At 39.2% G+C, this 20006-nt stretch overlaps 1 protein-coding gene across 11 annotated transcripts in view; it reads right to left on the bottom strand.

The window, feature by feature from the left end:
- Positions 1 to 7064: 7064 nt before the first annotated feature.
- The window catches only part of TOX3 (TOX high mobility group box family member 3), a 118858-nt gene continuing 105916 nt past the window's right edge, over positions 7065 to 20006 (bottom strand). For 6 of the 11 annotated variants that reach the window (XM_081505830.1, XM_081505831.1, XM_081505832.1 and 3 more), the window contains 3 exons: positions 15749 to 15976; positions 14060 to 14140; positions 7766 to 9674 (listed from right to left, as the gene is read on the bottom strand). In XM_081505830.1, the coding sequence (XP_081361956.1) occupies positions 8994 to 9674; positions 14060 to 14140; positions 15749 to 15976 (990 nt within the window). In that variant the 3' untranslated portion in view covers positions 7766 to 8993. Of the gene's footprint in view, positions 7247 to 7765; positions 9675 to 14059; positions 14141 to 15748; positions 15977 to 20006 lie in introns of those variants that run through there. The other 5 variants (XM_081505835.1, XM_081505839.1, XM_081505838.1 and 2 more) reach the window with 1 other exon arrangement.

Here is a 20006-nt window from a genome sequence, read left to right as displayed (position 1 = left end):
GCAGTATAAATAGTATAAATCTCTATTGACAGAGGGATGGATAAAGAAAATGTGGTACATATACTATGGAATATTACTTAGCCATAGAAAAGAATGAAATAATGCCATTTTTAGCAATATAGATGAACCTAGAGATTATCATACTAAGCAAAGTAAAATCAGACAAAGACAAATAGCATATGATATCACTTATAAGTGGAATCTAAAAAATGGTACAAATGAACTTATTTATAAAACAGAAATAGAATCATAGATGTGGAAAATAAACCTATGGTTACCAGGGTGGGGAGGGGGAGATAAATTGGGAGATTGGGATTGACATATACACATTACTATATATAAAATATATAACTAGGAAGGTCCTGCTGTATAGCACAGGGAACTCTACTCAATAGTCTGTAATGACCTATATGGGAAAAGAATCTAAAATAAAAGTGAATATATGTAATGTATAATGGATTCAATTTGCTGTGTACCTGCAACTAACAACATTGTAATTCAACTATACTCCAATTAAAAATAAATAAATAAATAAAATACTAAATTAAAAAAAGAAAATTGTAAATCAACCATATCTTAATATAAAATAAAAATTAAAGAAAAAAAATTTAAACCTCTATAGAGAATTACTTATCTCAAGAATCTGACCTTCACATTTTGTCCAAAAAATGAACGACATACATATTTTGTCCCCAACAGACAAGGAAGTTATTTGGCAATAAACAAACTTCAGACATAACTTACAACTGGTAACTTGTGTCCAGCAGTTGAATGGTAACTAGTGTCCAGCAGTTGAATGAACCCCAGAGGCCCATTTCTGGGCTCTTAAAGATCTATATGCAAATGTTATTGCCACTCTTTTAACATACTTACATCTTGCAAATTTTCTGTGATAGAAAGTCCTGCTCTTCTTGCTAAGATTTTAGAATTTATGCTGCAAGAAAAAAAATGATATTTATTGGTAAGAAATTTTCTCTAAATAGCATAAACAATGATGACTTTATTTTCCATGTGCAAAAAAATAGTACATTTCTGGGCTTCCAGGGTGGCCCTAGTAATAAAGACTGCAGGAGACAGTACGAGACGTGGGTTCAGTACCTGGGTCAGGAAGATACCCTGGAGGAGGACATGACAACCCACTCCAGTATTCTTGCCTGGAAATCCCTATGGACAGAGTAGCCTGGTGGGTTCTGGTCCATAAGGTTGCAATGAATAGGACACGACTGAAGCAACTTAGCAGTGGATCAATTAAGGGGAAAAAAAGTGCATTTCCCTTGTGGAATTAGGTTCTGCTTTGGAAAGAGCTATAACTGTACTCACACTAGTTGGCCAAAATATTCTGAACATCATTAAAAAGTTCCATGCTAGGTATGCCAGCCTTTGGATACAATTTATAACAATGTTATTATGAAGAAAATGATGCTAGTCCTTCCAGGTAACCATCCAAACAGCCAAAGATGGATATCTTAATTTGGCATCCAAAAAAGCACAAGAGAGGTCAGACTGTATGTAGGTAATTTCCTCAGATGCTATTATTTGTCCCCTGGGAATCCACATACTCAATACCAATTATGGAGGAGAGGATTAAGAATGGGCAGAAAGGGTGCGGGTGGAACAGCAGGTCTGAATGATTTGGGCTAAGATCTTGTATCAAATTTGCAAATTACCAATTAAGGCGGGTTTAGAACATGGCATCATCTTCACTCATTGTGACAAATTGGAAATTAAGGCTCCCACTGCATGTCAGAGGGATGTCACTTAACAAGGAATATTATCAAAAGGATCTTACTTGATAACAGCAGATCCTTGGAAGCCAGGCAGACTGACCAGAAAGAAAAAGCAGGCAAAAATCTGAAAATAGACATAAGACCTGGATCTCAAAATAACCATGTCCCTGTTGACTTTGAATAAGTCACTCAAACACCTTATGAATGAAAGCTCCCAAGTATTCATTCACCAGAATGCTGGTGTCTGGTATTATGAATGTTAGAATGGTATTCATTTCTATTCAGCCTTAGCAAGTGACTATTTTCAAGGTATCTTTAGTAGTGTTTATATAAAGTTAAGACAATAATAAAATCTTGTGGACAACGGACACACTTAACTTCTATATTTCCTTTAACAAGTGGCAGCCTCTGGCAGAACGCTGCCCACTTAATGAGGGGGAAATGGACCGGTAACTTATGAATCAGCGTCCCTACCCATACTCCCTAGGGAGACACATACCCTATCCTGTCATTGATTTCCCATGCTCAATATTGATTCACAGGATTCCTTAAATTATGTATAACAGTGCACACCTATGTAGTGTTTATCCCTCCCAATTTTCCCTAAAGCTTGTTTTTTTTTCCCCTTCATAAACACATGGAGAAATATCATGCTTTTGCACTTTTGCAGCACCTCCAATCCCAGCATTCGAAGCCCACAGGTCAAAGCTATTTACCTGAATAGAAAATCATTACAGAGAGATCTCAGTAGAGAAAACAATCAGACTGGAAGATATTCACACTGTAAAAACTGCCATGTGGCATTATGCCCCATTGAGAACACAGGCTAGGGGGCATTTGCTTTGGTTTACTGCTTGACTAGCCATGAGGAAAACATAGATTAATTATTCTCTTTGCTACTGTGATGGATTTCTGTCATCTATCTATCTATTAATATCTACCTGTTATCTATATATACCACCCATCTATTCACACACATATTTGTTTATACGTCCTACATAAAAACATATGGCAGATATAAGTACATGTCAAATACATATGCCATACCTATACAAATATTAGAAGACAAATGAAATAACAGGTCTAGAAGGAGAAAATTTCCATTCCAGTTCTGACTGTGTCTCTTACAAGCAAAAAGATACTGGAACAAGTCAAGACCCTCACCGTGCCTCAGTTTCCTGATTTGTGACATGGGGTTCACTCCTGTACTATCTAGAGAGGGAACTGAATGAGCAATTCCATAGCAAACTGCTTTGACAAGTACAGAGTGCTATACAAATGCTGGGGATATAATGAGATGTTTTACAAAAGAACATTATTTCTCTGCTAAGAAGTGTACATCCACATTCGCGTTTTCTGTCTGTGAAGGTTCTTCTTTGAAATTAAATTGAGACCATAACCAACATCCCTCCCAGTGCTGCCTGAGGTTTTACTCAAGCAACAAAGCAAGGCCTTCTTTTTATCATTCATCGCATTTGAGTTCAAGCACCGAGAGGTACTTTTTACCAGTGGAGAAAATAGCTTTCTTTTCACAGCAGAAACAAAGAAAATGACCTCCCTCTGGATGCTAATGTGAGGATGAGGCTTATTCTGCAGTCATCTCCCAAAACGCCTCGATTCGGCTTTGTCAGTGGCATGTTTCTGTATCAGGAGTTTGGGAGTGGTAAGAGAGGGAGTCTGAAGCCATTGCCTTATTATTTATGTGAAGAATTAAAATACTGGGATACATTTTCAAGTGAGAAGCTTGTTCCTTTTCTTCTTTGGCTTTTAGGGCCAACTGGATACTCCCATTTTCAAAAGTAAGTTAAGATAAAATCCCTTATGCATTCAATCAACCCTGATTATCATACGTTCCTTACTCAGACACCTCCAGTGCTTTTTTATTTAAGTCCCCAGCTGGGCGTACAAGACCTTCTACAAATCTAATCCCGGATTTCCTTTCTAGCCCTTTCTCCTGCTCAGTCTTCCCTCTCCCACCCCATCACCACCCAAAGCACTGTGTGTCCAATTTGCTATGTCCTCCACAGCTTTTTTTTTTTTTTTTTTAAGATTTGTTTGTTTATTTCTGGCCGTGCTGCATCTTGGTTGCTGTGCGCCAGCTTTCTCTAGTTGAGGCAAGTGGGGGCTACCCTCTAGTTGAGGTGTGCAGGCTTCTCACTGCTGTGGTTTCTCTCGTTGCAGAGCATGGGCTCTCGGTGTGAGGGCTTCAGTAGTTATGGTGCGTGGGCTTAGCTGCCCCGAGCCATGTGAGATCTTCCCAGACCAGGGATGGAACCCACAGCCCCTGCATTGGCAGGCGTACTCTTAACCACTGGACCACCAGGAAGTCCTCTGTTGCTGTTCTGATGGTGTCTGTGCTTTCAACCCGGGTGACTTTTCTCCTGCTCCTGCTTGTCTGGAGATGCCTCCTTCTACCAGAACGGGGCTTCCATCTCTGGCCTAGTGAAATTCTGCCCAACCTTTAAGGCACATCTTAAATGTGCCAATAATCCCAAGGAGCTTTCCCTAATACCCCTGACCAATTGCAATCCCTTCCCTTTCCAAATAAATTGTAATTTTCTCCAATTACAACAACAACAAAACCTCACAACCACCCATGTGTGTTCTGTGTCTCTTGTCGGCATATCGATCAACATCTACTGAGTGCTTTCCCTACCACAATTGAAAAAAAAAATTATTTCCTCCCAAAGTTAAGGATGGCTTTTTTTTTTTTTAACTTGTATTATGGAAAATCTCAAACATATACAAAGTCGTCAACAGAAGGCCCTGTTTATTTTTGCATCTCCTTCGGGATCTATCATAGTGTTTTGCATGTAGCAGAAGTAAATTTAAGTAATTAGGGCCTTAGGCAAATAGAGCTGTCGGTCAGCATCTCTGACTCCACGTTTGCTGGATGGTTACGCTTTTCCTTGGTAACACCCCAGCACGCACAGCCCACACACCTGTGGGATCACAGTCAACACGGGTTAAACCCATTCACCAACTTTCAGATTTAGGGAAAGTGCTAATCCTCGGAGTTACATCAGACAGTCAGCAAAAACAACCGTATTTGAAAGGATAAGGAGAACAAAATCTAGATAAGAATATTTTCTAAGAGAATTTTAATCTGGTTGTCATTTGTGGGGTTTTTCAAGTAAGGCACATTTCTTCTAAACAAGAAATATTTGGTGGATTATCTTCAAGTACAAGGGCTCTTTACACCCATTAGAATCATAGCTTTTCTTTCACTTTGCATTATTAACTGATACAAATATCATTTTGAAGAATCCTCCCTTTATTAAAACCTCATGCCAGACCCTTAATTCTAGCACTTTAGACAGATATTTCAAAAAATTTTGTGCTCACTAAGCCCATTAATTTTTGCTATTAATGTGTATTGTGTGTATGTGTGTGTGTGTTTGGGGGAGCAACAAAATCTTTAAAGCAAACCAGAATTCTTGAGTGATAGATTACACGCCCATGCTGTGTCACTTCCAATTAACTCAAATTGACTGTACACGGCGTTATTCTGTGAGTGCATGGAAGATCAATAAATATGGGGAAAATCCAGCCCAGCTCCCCACTTTCCCATCCGATCCTAGTAGGTCTGAGGCGGATCATGCTCCTGTGATGTGTGTGCCACGGCTCAGGCAGGCAGGTGGTGCGGAGACACCATTCAGACTTGGCCTATTCAATCCCAACTCCTCTAACTCGCCATTCATGCATAGCAAAACACCATCTGGTCCTATTTTGCCTCCAGCAATCACAGCTGACCAAAAACGATAATAACAGCTGTTGCAAAACAAAAGCCAAACAAAGGGGGTGGGGAAGGGGGGGAAGGAAAGGTTAGCTGGAAGTCCAGTGCTGAAAAATGCTCCGTGAAGTGAGAAATGGGAGAGAAACCATTCAGATGTCTGAATGGACACAGCAGAGGACTTCTACTTAAACCTGAGATATTCATCCATCTGTCTAGAAAGCCTTCAAACCTCCGTCCGGTGGTAATGTATTGCAGAAATTAGGCTGCACGAAGGCATTTAAGCTTCTGTTCTGTGAGTTGGGAGCTAACGAACCCGTGTCAGCTAGAAAACGAAAACTCCTTATGTTCTTTCATCATAAAACAGGACAGGTTAGTGCAAAAAATAGAGCCTGTTTAGCCAGAGTAATAAAATAACGTGCACACGGTAGGGGAGAGAAAAGGTGTGTGTGTCATGGAGGAGGGGATGAGGGCAGCCTCGTTAATGTCTGTTGACCACTGAAGAGGGAAAGTATAGATAGAGGTGTCCCACTCATCAGCTTCTATAATGTTCATGCCTATTTTTCATTACCCTGATTCATTTCTGACTTGTAACAAACAAACAAAAAAAACCACACACCAAATATACCACGTACTTACTTATGTCTCAGAAATAGGAGTCAGTCCTATGTACAAAATGAAATACAAGTTGACTCATAATATGCTTTTAACAGATCCTGAGAATAATATGGTAACAAGGTCGGGGAATTTGTTTCATGATTCAAGCTTTTTGACATTTTCAAGATATAGTTTTGCCTGGTGATTAATTTTTTAAACTGTAGTAATTAAGCTATTTTTTTCTTGAAATTGACCATCAGTGGCTTAGCAACATTTAATCAGATGTGATAAAACCCAAGATTTATAAAAATCATTTAATAGATGATACAACACCTGCTTCTAACTGCAAACAGTTGAAAACAGACTTCATTTGCAATTAAGTCTTATCACTAGTGACATTTTTTTTCCGAGCAATACTTCATGGGTTTTCAAAATGACAATTACAGAACTAATACACAATTACTGTCACATGTAGTTTAGCAATTAATTTTGAAGACATTTGTCTAAAGGTTTCACAACAGAATATAAAATGGTTCTTATTGTTATGTAATGTTAGTTTCAATTCACAGAAAATCTTTTACCATCAGCTCTGCCTCTGATGGGTCTGGTGTAAGCATCTCATTTCTTTGTGGAATACAATTGCCCCCTTGTAAATGTGATTAGGCATCATTCTTAGACTGTTTGAACACTGATACCTGTCAACTAATACATCTCATGAAAAGCTTCAATTTAGACATAAATTTTTCTACAGCCAGAAATCTATAAATTTATAATTAGAATCTCTTGCTGTTCAATATTTGTACATAATACAGAGGACGAGAGGATTATGAAATATTGAAAGCTGAATTCATTATTCATAGCCCACAACATCCAGTAAATATTCTTTGAAATACAACAACAACTTTGAGGAATCCATATTCCATTATTTTTCGAATGTCTTGCACACAGTAGCCATGGATACCACCACTCACACCCTCATTTTTTTTTTTTCCAGATTAGGATTCTGGTCAGGGTTGACACTTGCTGTTTTTAATTTTCATTTTATCATAAGCAGTTGAAGACTGTTGCCAGTGGTAATTTGCAATTTTTATCAAGACCTCTTCATTATAGCTTCTGACAGGACAGATGCTGTAATTAATCATGCAGGACAACTGGGGATAGTGGTCACAGTGTTCTCAAAGAGGAGTCACTACAGAGCAAAAAAAGGGGGAAAGAAATGGGCACGGAAATAATTATTTTGGCTTAAGAATTAGCATTCACCATCCATTTTAATAGCAATAAAGACACAATGCCAGCTAGTTCGAGCCCCAAATAGAAGACGCTTGCTTTTTCCTCTAGACTTACCTTGCCCTTGCATCTTAATAAAATGATAATTATAAATAATTACTAATGGTTCTATTTATTTTGCTATGTTTTGGCCCCACTGCACAGTTTGTGGGATCCTAGTTCCCCCACCAGTGATCGAACTTGTGCCCTCACCACTGAAACCTCAGAGTCCTAAACCACTCGGCCGCCAGGGAATTCCATTAATGGTTCTATTTCCAATGGTTTAGCTTCTTTTTAACAGGCCCTGGTCTGCGGCCATGCAATCCACATTCTTAGCTGTGAATCTAGTATTTTCAGCTAAAAATAGAAGATACCTGGGCTTAAACACAGGTTGGTATGGGATCTATTTCCCCCATCTTCTACATATTCAAGGAACCACAAGTGAAATTTGACATATCATTTTATTTGAAAAGTGAACAGTTGCCTGGTTGTTGCATCAAAACACAGTCCACAGTTTTTTACTGAAATGTGTTTATTCTATAGCAAGATAAAAGCATTTTTGTTTTAGTTAAGCAAAATACAAACAACTTAATTGCTGCTATCATAACTCATAAAAAAGTATAAAACAGCATAAAAACACAATAAGCAACGTAGCAATGAATGGTTTATGTCACCAGTGTTTACGTTAAAGCCTCGTTTATGAAAACTTTACAACACATGATATGAAAACTTACAACTTTGAAAGAAAATATTTACATTGATTATTCAGATGTGGTGCGCCTTTTAAATATTCTACCGGTATTACATCATAATAAAAACTCTTGCTTTTTTTTAAATCTTAACTTTTGTAATAACTGTCTTCATTTAAGTGCATTTCCCTTTTAAAAATACAGTGTTTTTAATTTTCGAAACTTGTCACTCAAAACACAGAATATAATATTCACATTCTTTTCTTCTAATTGGAATGAATAGAATGGGCTAACAACAGTGGTCATAGTGTTACAACATATACTGTGGTTTGGTTTGGAGAAGTCATGGGTAAAAAGTGAAAAGGAGTCAATAATTGAATCTAATCACTTGCATTTTTTTTTTTTCTGGAGAGATTTAAGGAAAAAAATAAGAGCTTTGGCAAAAGTCTGTGATTTACATTATTTTTTTTTTCATGACAAAAAAATGCCATCAACGATTGACGTCATACAAATGTTTGTATGAAACTGGATCTTCAGATTTCAGGTAGTTACTGACTGTGCTTTTTATTTTTAGGGCTTTGGAAGTTCCAGTCGCCTTGAAGTGGGGATTCTTCACTTCGGGAGAAATAAGGCCATTTGCTATGACTCAGAGAGGCCAGTTTATTATAGTCATCAGTCTGTCCTAGGATTCATGACACGGTTTGATTCACATATTGTAGGTAGAGCCTGAATAAATAAAAAAGCCATCACATAGAAGAGCACAGCTTTTCTTGTTTAAAAACAGAGTAGTTTCGAGATCTTTCAGCTCCACTGTTAAGTTCTTTTGCCTATCTAATAGACACTGCAGAGGACCGCCGCGATCGGTTACATCTTTCTGCATCACCAAACCCCGACTCCAAGAGTTGCAGCCGCCTGGGGTGTACCCTCCGACCGCCACTCTCTTCCAGACGTGGCACAACGGCCTGCCCCGCGCGCTGGTCTTTAGAAAATACTGACCTGCGATAATACTTGAGTCTGTGTCTGAGACTGTATCTGCGACGGATGCTGCTGAGAGGCCGGCTGGGGGCTCCCGAGGGCGGGGATGGGGGACGTGATCTGGGAGGTGACTGGGGAGTGCTGCCGGGGAGAAGGCTGGGACTGATGCTGCATGTGCTGCAACTGCTGCAGCTGGAGACGCTGCTGCAGCTGCTGCTGGTTAATGTGCTGCTGCAGCTGCTGCTGCTGGAGCTGCACGTGGTGCTGAAAATGCTGCTGCTGCAGCTGCTGCTGGAGCTGCTGCTGCTGGAGCTGTTGCTGCTGGAGCTGCTGCTGCTGCAATTGCTGCATCTGCTGCTGCTGTTGCTGCTGCGTCTGCACTGAGGGGCTCACCTGGGCGGAGGATGCCGAGCCCACCATGGAGCTGATCAGCGGCGCCCCAAGGTTCGACGGCATGCTGGCGGCGATGGTGACCGACGTGACCAGCGGGTTCACGGGGAGTCTCATGGTCAAGGGTTTGGGAGCGATCGACCGAGGGAGCGACGGTTGGAGAGTCTGAGGAGAGGCGGACACGGTTCCGTGCTGAGACAGCGGAGGGTTAAGTAGGAGAGAGGAGGTCAGATTGGTGGACGCCAGGGTCTGCTGAACGGAGCGAATGGTCTGGGCTTCTGCTGATTCCGCGGCAGCCTGCATTTGAGGGGAGAGGGTTGGAGTGTTTTTATAAGGACTGTGAATGGATGACCAAAATGGTCAGCATTACTCATGCTTCCCTGAGCCCAAGCACTTTGTGGGAGGAGTAGGCAGCTCCTCCCGGAGGTGGAGTCCAATTCCCCACGATTTGAATCTGAGCTGGCTTGGCACCTTTGCTCTGGTCAACAGAAAGTGATGGAAATGAGGCTTCAAAGTCTGTCTGTCTCTCTCAGAACCTACCACTAGGTGATGACAGACATGTGGCCCTGGTACCAGACTCAGTTACTAGCTCACTGCCAGCCAGCCCACTGCCATGTATGGGTATATGTGTGCCAGCTGCACACAGATGAGGACTTGGTGATGCTGCCTTGCCTTGGCCTAGATCTGAAGACCCAGCTAGTTACCTGGCACTCTCTGAGACACATGCTTATCTTTGTAAGTCATTGGGCTTTGGGTCCATACAAGTGTTCCACAGCACCACTGTACTGAAAGATGACTGATACACATGTTTGAGTGAGTAACAGTTGTTCAGCATTGAAACCTGAACCAAGATCATCACCAAGAACCATTTTGAAAGACAATGAGTGTAGACTGCCCGAGTCCAAGTCTAGCTCCACTGCTCAACAACTATGTGACTTGCAGCAAGTTAATTCGCCCATCTGTTCCTCAGTTTCCGTATCCATAAAATGGGGTTTAATGGTATTCACCTTGTGTAGATTGTGAGAATTAAATGAACTCATACGTTTGTTAAGCATTTACAACAGTGCCTGGTCTACAGAAAGCACTTGGTAAATGTTAGCTATTTTCACCCATTAACAAGCTCTGCTACCAGAAAATGACTATTACTAGAAAACTTCAAAGCCCTGTATATAATAATCAGAGCCATGATTATTTATAACAGTGCTCACTTGAGTATAAGAAAAACATAATTGAATTCTTTAGAGACACTTAATTGAAGAACTTTACAACTTTAGAAATATTTTGGTTTACCAAATATTTTCAGTTGTCCAAAATTTATCAAAGACGTCATGCATAAGTGGAGAGTGTTCAACTCTCGTGTGACTGAACAACCTGTTATAAACAAACAATCTGGGGCTCAACATGCAGAGAAACTGCCTAATATATTTTGTACTAAAAACACATAATTACCTCCGCAAAAATATTTTACTAATGCAACTGTAATTGGAATGATTTCTTTTAAAGACTATTTTTTCTTCTTATTCTTCATAAAATTAGGTTTTTTTGGAGCAGAGTAGGGACAGGGGAACTTGGAGGCATCAAGCTGCCATCCATTCTCTTTAATGATTTTGAATGTTTATTTCTAGATTTTTATTACTTACGTTTATTAAAATCTACTATTAGAAGACTCTTGAGGAATGACTTTACATGGAGAATCACTGGAGGTAGGAAAAGCCATGGCTGATGGCTTCTGTTTGAAGACCTTATCAGTGTAGGACTCCATCCATTGGTGGACAGGTTTCTGATTTTGTACAAAAGCTCAGGGGATGGGGTGGGGGTGGGGGCTGCACATGACTGGAGGGTGGAGGGTCCTGTTCTAAAGTCTTTAAGAAGAAACCCACAAATGTTCACAATTATCTTTAAAAACCATTACATTACCCACAAAGTAGAATATGCACAGTTTTCTACATATAAACAACACATTATTTTTAAATACTCAAATATTTAAAAATTGCCAAGACAGTCTTAAGGAAGAAACTACAAGGAAAGTTTATACTTAGACACCTGGGCAATCACGCCATTGCACCTTTATGATGCTCCCCTAGTGGAGAATGGAGAAGTGGATGGCTGTGAAGACTCCTGCTCACCTGCCAGTTCTACTCCTTTATGGTTTAATATTAAGCTTCATTAATTTTGTTGGTTATTCTGAAGACTAAAAGTGATAGCTGAGTCACATCTTAAGGGAGGGAGTTCCAGGCTCTGAATGTAATGCATGCTCAGTCGCTTCAGTAGCACCTGACTCTTTGCAACTCTATGGACTATAGCCCGTCAAGCTCCTCTGTCCATGGGATTCTGCAGGCAAGAATACTGGAGTGGATTGCCATGCCCGCCTTCAGGGGATCTTCCCCACTCAGGGAATGAGCCTGAATCTCCTGTGTTTCCGGCATTGCAGGTGGATTATTTACTGCTGAGCCACTGGAGAAGCCCTCTGAATGTAGAGGCTTAAGTTAAAAGCACATGTGATGCACCCTTGTTTATTATTTCTAATGCTGAGGCTGAAATCTTGCTCCCTGTAATCCCACTCCTTGAATGAGTATGGACACAGAGATCAAACTTAAGCTTTCCTTCCATGATGGCTGTTATACTTGAGGACCAAAATCAAATGCCCCCAAATCCTTGCTTCCATGATTCTTTTAATTATTTAAATATGATTTGATTTTCAGTCCTTACCATCATGGAGACAACCCACTAGTTAGTCACCATTTCTCTTTATATCATGGGGACCAAAAAAGAGAGAACCGATTCTTCAGATGTGGTCTAGTCATCATCTATACAGCTAGATGCTGCTTCCTCACCATATTAGTAGCTATTTCACACTTTAGGGTCAGGTTGAAGTTATTCTAAACTTATACCTTAAGGGCCATTTTAGTCGCCTGCTATGTCTCTGACTATAAATTTGGGGTGTTCCCAACTGCCCTGGGGCTTCCCAGGAGGCTCACTGGTAAAGAATCTGCCTGCCAAGCAGGAGACACGAGTTTGGTCCCCTGGGTTGGGAAGATCCCCTGGAGAAGGAAATGGTGACCCACTCTAGTATTCTTGCCTGGAAAATTCCATGGACAGAGAAGCCTGATGGGCTACAGTCCATGGGGTTGCTAGAGCACAACACAACTTAGCAACTAAACAACAACAGTACTTACCTACTGAAAAAACAAAAACAAAACTACCCCTAAAGAATTTTAGATTTATTCTTTTTAAATTCCATCCTATTGAATAGTTTTTCCAGTATCAATGGAATCGATCTATCCATTGGGAAACATTTCTGAAACAGATTTTAGTATCCAATGTAAAACTTTTAAGTTATCCCTTCTAAGTCAGTCATAGACCTGATCAACCCAATCACAGATGCTATTTTCAGAGTGCATTTTGAGTTACTGGCTCTTGGCTTAAATCCATGTATGGTCAATTATTCACGCTCTAATGCTCAAAGATCACCTATACCTGCTTCTGGGTAAGTGAATGAATAAATGATCCACTTGAGTACATGCACATTGTTATTCTATTCATGTCACTCCATCTAATTAGCCATCAAATACACCTCAATTCTCAACATCTGTAGCCCACACATTCAGTGGTTTTCTACCAATGTGCAAGTCTGTATCCAGAATCGGTATATCTCTCAATGTGCATCTTCCAGAGTCCCGGAAAAAGGCTTTGCTATGGACCTGATGAATGTTTTCTCTTTCTAATGAAATGAGCAGTGTCCTAAGAACTGTCAAAGACAACCTCTCTTGATCTGGTTCTGAGCAGCTGCCAATGGTAGATCTTAATACAAAGAAGAAACAACTCAGGTGAAAAAGAGAAAAAAGGGCTAAATTCCTTTTAAATGGCTTTGCCAGCAACACTGACCATGCCCTGAGGCCCTACGTGGTACTTTGAGGCCATGACAAAGACAATGAAATGGAATCTCCGCTTGCCAGAGGAAATACATCAAGAGCAAAAACATTAGTTCACATTATCCTCCCCAAAGCCTTTCTAAATTCTAGGAAGGCTAAAGACAAAGTTAATTAAATGTTAAAATAGAAGGAAACAGCTCATGCCCGTTTTGGATCAAGGTAATAATAATCCAGAGTGACATTTGCTTTAGAATACCAGTGCATTTTATAATACATCAGGGCCCATTGTATACTCTATGTATAATACATGTATACATGCCTTTTTTTTAAAGTACTTAGAGCATAATTTTATTTTAAATAATCATGAGGTTTATTTATTTATATGATGTGGAACAGTTTGGTCAAAAATGCAACATCCTCTATTACAATAATGCAACCACTGGAGAATTTATGATATGATGTCCAAAAATGCCCGAGAAACATACTTCTCAATTTAAATAGAGGACATTAACACAGATCTCGGTCCCTGACAGGAAGAAAGGGGCTGTTTAAGATTTGTCTAAATAGCTTCAGCCAACATACGCAGACATCATTGAATCTTTTGGAAACGATTTGGATTCATTAGCTTGAATGAACTCTTATTTTTCATGCCGTCATTTGAGTTAGCTCTAATGAGAAAAAATAAGTTTATGAGTTACTCAAGGTGATATCTTTTTAAAAAAAATCAACTCGAAGAGGAGTTGCATTTATGTTTTCAGTGCTCCAGGACTGTTTTCAACTTTGTAACTCAGAGATTGGCCGCTCTTTTACCTTAGAAACGAGGCTGGCCCTGTATGCAGCCAGGGCTTTCAGGTATTCTTTTTTGGCAGCTTCCGTTTTCCTTTTATATACCTATTAAAAGACCACAATTAGCACCACCTTTAGCATACACATTCTCAGCCATAAAATAACTGCTGTGCAAATTAGGTTGCAACAGAACTCACATAAAATTTGGTCTCCCTGGCTTTGATTTTTAAATGTGAAAACACACACACAGGTATTAAAGCAAAACCAAACCCTGCCACCCTCGATGGGGCACAGTTTTGATGTTTGCTATTACAAACAGAAAATTTGTAATTTTGGCTAGTAGCACAGAATTCATGAGAATAACAGCTGAGGGCCTCCTGTTCAGGCAGTAAATAACGTAATGAGAATGAAATTTGTGGCAAACAGTTTAAATTATAGAAAATGAACAATTTATCCATCATGTCTTCTTTCCCTCACACCCATTTCTAAACTGAAACAAATCAGAGGATGAAAACCCAGCAAAAACAGGGAGAGCAAGTGAAGACAGAAGAGAAAAGATGGAGACCTTTCTTTTCGAGAAAAAAAAAAATCAGAAAGAGTGAAAGATAAAAGATTTCCATTAGTGAGACCAGAGATTTACATAAATAAATCCCAGTATATGAAACCTGATTTGGGCTTCCTTTTTTTAAACAATGGTCTGATGGCTACCTGTTACACCAAAATGCAACTGTCTTTTTTTCTCCAGAATTTAAAAGTTAGATGCAGCAGTTTGCCAGCCCCTTAGGATTATATTTCTAGGGTAGAAGATGGGGCTGCTACCTAGAGCATGGAGTTCAGTGCAAACAAACAGGCAGATTCCACAGTAGCATCAGCCCAAGGTAACCAGCTGGTAGGAATGAGTTCATCATTAAAGGAAGGAAGGCAGAGAGAAAGAAAGAAAGAAAATCAAGGGTTTTCCATTCTATTCCTGAAACAATTACTCTGGTTTACTACTAACAGGGGTCTATTCTTGTGAGGATATGTGAAATTAACGCCTATTAATGGTCATTGGAATTTCACGGAGAAGACAGAGGAGAACTGAGCCCCAAAGAAGCCATTCTTCTCTGCATTTGTGTGGAGGACTTGCATGGGGAAAGACAGGATGCTAGACCGTATGGAAGTGTCTCCCACCAGCATGGCTAATCTCTCAAGGCCTCTCATATGGCCACACTTTCAAATGAACATGGAATAAAATTTCAAATGCCCAATGACAATAATAATGAGACACATAGAGGCGGCTTCAAAGTTTGGAAACCCAACAGGAGAGCACAAGGGTTCAGAAAGATGATCAAAAAAAAGGCAAGCAGGATGGACCTAATCTCTCTATACTGCCCTTTGTGACAAAGAGGTGGCGGGGGAGTTGGGAAAATTCCGCATTATTTAAAATGAAAAGATTATCATCAAAAGTTTATGCTTGCAGGATACTGCCTGGATCTCTTCCAACTCTCTTCTCAATGGGTACTGAACACACACCCGTTAAGGGAACTGAGAAATCCAGGTAACTGGAAAGTACTTCGGAGTTATATGTTTGTGTTTTTTTAATTCCATAGCTTAGAAAAAAGGCTTTCATGAGAAGCAATCATATTAAGTGGATGTATTAATCCAGAAAAGGTGTCAGGAATATTCTTGGAACATTGAATTATATGGCTGTGATGGGTCTTTGCCTGAACTTACCTGCTTTTGTTCTTCCCCGAGGCTGTCCCACATAGATGCTACGATTTTTGAGACCTCTCCAAAGGTCGCATTGGGGTTCTGACCTTTAATTGCAGCCTGTGTGTCTCTGAAAAACAGGGCATATGCTGACACTGGCTTCTGTGGCTCATTGGGATCTTTCTTTTTCTTTTTCTTTGGAGTCTTGGGCTTCTTGCCAGAATCTGGAGCAGCTCTTTTCTCTCCGATGGCCTGCAAAAGCAGGATGAAAATTCACTGCTTAGAATGTATTTGCAGAGAATGCAGGAAGACTTACTCAGGTCCCCAGTTGTTCTTTTAAGGTTTTGTTAAACATCATCAACAGATGAATCACGATTAAAAGAGGGGGAGGGGTAAATTTGCTTAGTGTTAACTGGACAGCAGAGATTAGCATTTAGAACATTGATTAATGAGACCCAGAAGTATCTTCTATACATTTGCAACACATGCTCTAAATAGCAATTATGAGTAATGAAAAACAGGATGCTTTGTACCAAACACATATGTATGTGTGTGTGTGTGGTGTGTGTGTTGTTACATATGTACCCATAAACAAAATATTTTACATTTTCAGAGGTTTTAGAAGTAAACCTAAATAATATTCAGGATGTTGATCATACTCAAATATTTTAAATGAGGTCCCTTAGCCAAAGACGCATACCATCATATGTATGATTGGTCTGAATTGATTTTTTGAAGCTTGGTTTCTTTTTTTTTTTAACCAGAATTTTACTTTGCTAATGGTCTCCAGAAACTCAAATGGAAATTAGCTCTAATCCCTAATTTTGCACAAAAAGGGAAAGGCCACTTTTATTTTCTAAAATAATAACAAAACTTGCTAAAGAATAGGATAATAAGGAATGTAAAAGTGTCCAAACTCTAACTAGAGCTAGAAAGAAAACTGATACTCTTCATAAAATTAAAAACCTGTAAAAGAGCAGCATCAGTAGATACTTAAAATCACCAAGGCTAAAAAGACTAATAAGAAGATGCTTGTTATTATCTATAGTAAGTAAGGCTGTCCGCAAGAATACTGGCCTAGTGATATTCACACATATTCCTAATGAACTCTGAAATCAAAGCCATAGGAATGATATAGATATAGTTTACCAAATTTATATACCACTGAGGTCTAATACTCACCTGCTACCATCATCTAATTTCAACAATCATACAACAGACTCATCAGAGAAGCAGGGAAAATTATTCATCAACCTTGTTTTATCCCCCTCCTCATCCCCTAGATTATAATATGATGACTATGTTGGAGATAATTTTGCAGTTAACTTCATCAAGAATCCTGAAGTGTTTGACAAAATATGTTTTAAAAGCCAGCCCTGGGCAAGATCAACAGAGATAGATTCAAGTTACTAACAGATTGGCTTTTAATGGCCTTGAGTCTTGAATCTTAACTCAAATTTTCCAAGAGTATCATTACTTTCTGAAAGAGGGTCATTTGGAACTTAATTCAATGACTAGAATTCATAGGGAGAAAACTGATAAGTAACTTTTCTTTGAGAGCTCTGAACCCTAGGAAGCCAGTAACCTCCTTTTTGGTGAGCCTGTTTTTTGCACTATTTGAGTAATAACCACACCCACACTTTACACAAGTAGCTTACAGATGTCAGTAGGTGTTAAGCTAGACTTCACCTCTCCTCCAAAATGCCATCTTTCATAACTCACACAATGAATTAAAATTCCATAGACCTCACAGTCTTTTTTCTCAATCTTCAGAATACGTGAAACTCATATTCTAGTTAATGAATCTGAACTTGCAAGCGAGTTAGATGTCTTCTAGTTAGAGCTTCAACTTGAGCCAAATTTTCCTTCAATGAAAAATATTACTTTAGCCACAAGGAAAAAATATATACACAGATTTTTCTAATTGAGTCAAACTCTATTCTTTTCTTGGAAGAGAATTTGGCACTGTTTGCACTAACAATACCCTGACCAATGACAAGATGAAAGCTATTTCCAGTGCAGCTTTTTCCAAATAAGAGTTCAGTTCCATTCTTTGCAAAACAACATTCAAATGTTGACAACCTTTGTCATCTTTCTTGGACAACCATGACTTGCCCTAATCATCATTACCTTTTAAGAATAAACAAGAAATGAAGAGTCTCAAAGTTTAAATAAAAGCTCAGAATCAATTCTCTTAGAGAAATTTTGCATAGTTGACTCAAAGGGCTGTGAAAAAGTGGAGAAATAGCTTTATCCCAAAGACATAATCAACAATAACGTTAATCTTCCTTTTTTCAGCTCAGTTACTTAAAAGATAAACTGAATTCATTGTCTTTGCTCAAAACATAGATTCCGTCTAAAAATGGAACAAGCTAAGAGTCACATAAAATTTTCTTTATAGAGATGACAATTTCAGATTGATACAGAGGTAAGTATTATGATCAGTGGGAATGTGAACAAAATGAAAGGAATCCATTTGAATTGTGTAATAGCCAGCTGTAACCCAGCTACATCTTATACATATCCCTTGAGTTTCTTTATTATTTCCCACTTTACCCTGCTGAAGTCTTTGTGAGTGTGAGTAGAGACTGCTAAGCAAATTTCCCCACTCTGTGTCCAGTGGGGAGTTAACATATCTGGACAGACCAAACCCTGCCACGTTTCTCCTGTCTTCAGCTAATCTCCCTCCTCTTTTCATCACCTGCAATCTTCTCTAAGCACCTCTTTTTCCATGTCTATTTAAACATAAATTATGCTAAAAGTAAAAATAAATGATGCTCAGTATTCTGGCTTTGACTTGTTCCTTACCCACTCTGAGAAATTCTGGTTATTTCTATGTGCTCCTATCTATGTGCCAATGGTCCAAAAATCTATACTTCCATTTCTAACAGACTGAATTCTAGACTCTCTTCAATGGACTGAGTTCTAGACTCAAATGGAAACATCTCAGATTCAACCCCTACCATGCCAAACTCTGAGCTTCCCCATGGGGGAAAAAATAGCACTCCTCACTTCCTGGGTTAATCCTCTCCATTTACTGATATCTATGCTGGTTCTCAAACTAAAACCCAATATACATTTTACTCCTTCAAATTTCAGGCAATCATCAAAACTTAATGAATGATTCTCTCTCTCTTGAATGTCTCACTAATCTGGTACCTCCTGTATGCCTTCCTTTGCTAAAATTAAAGGAAATAAATCATAACAAAAGGATGCTTTAATTGGTTTTCTTCTCTCTAGTCCCTCTCTTTGTAACGTGTTCTATATACAGCCTAAGTTATCTTTCTAAAGCAAAAAATCTGTTTATGCCATTCCTCGATGCAAAGAATTAATCAGCTCTCAACTACCAGCAGGGAAAGGCTACCACATTTCAGCAATTTCTTTCAAGTCCTATTTCTTTCCTGCTCCGTGTCACACCATTCATGGTACCCCTAAATGGACATATAATTCCTTTGCTCTTTCTACCACAATGCTGGCCTTTCTCTTCTGCCTCACAAACTTTTATGTATCCTCTTAGACCTCATTCAAACATCACCTTCTCAATAAAGTCTTCCTCAAATCACTCTCCAAAGCAGAATCAATGACAATCTCAGTACACCAGACACATCACTTATGCCACTAATCACATCTGGAGCTAGTTTTAAACACTCTTATTTGTTCCCAGTGGGAAGTCCCAGGGGCAGCAATTCTCTTATAAGTCTTTGTAAAGAACCAAGTAAAATGCCAATCACAGAGTAGGTGTACCACACATAATTAATAAATGAGGAATGAGTAATTGTGTACCTAGAATAAGTCAATTTAATGAAACAATGTTTTTCCTAGGCATTCAAAAAAGTCAAACTGGCAACTAAGTTTTTGCTTCAAATTGTGTATATGTGAATCATGTATCACTTCCCTGACAAAAGCAAAGGTGCAAAACCACTGGAACATACTATGTGGTAAACATCACTGAAGTGCAAGACTGTCCAGTGGGGCAGCAGTTCAGCCAACTAACCAGACGAAACTTGCCCACCTGGGCATTAACTTAGAACCAGAGCAGTTCAGAATCTCTGGGAAGTCTAGCACAAGCCTTCTCCTTTGCCGATTTAAGTAACTTCAGCCTATTAAGTGATTTGCTCAATGCCTTCCAACCAGTAGGAGAAACCAGACCTCCCAGGTTCCAGCTGAATATACTTTCCACAGAAATAAACAGATACAAAAGAGTTAAGAAAAAATTAAACCATCATAAATTTAAGTGCTACTCCACATCCATGAAGAAAAGGAAGGTGATATTGTGAATGAA

This window comes from Giraffa tippelskirchi, chromosome 7, assembly GCF_054371585.1.
Source record: "Giraffa tippelskirchi isolate mGirTip1 chromosome 7, T2T-mGirTip1v1.2.pri, whole genome shotgun sequence".
NCBI classification, from domain to species: domain Eukaryota; kingdom Metazoa; phylum Chordata; class Mammalia; order Artiodactyla; family Giraffidae; genus Giraffa; species Giraffa tippelskirchi.
This window is presented reverse-complemented; position numbering and strand designations above follow the sequence as displayed.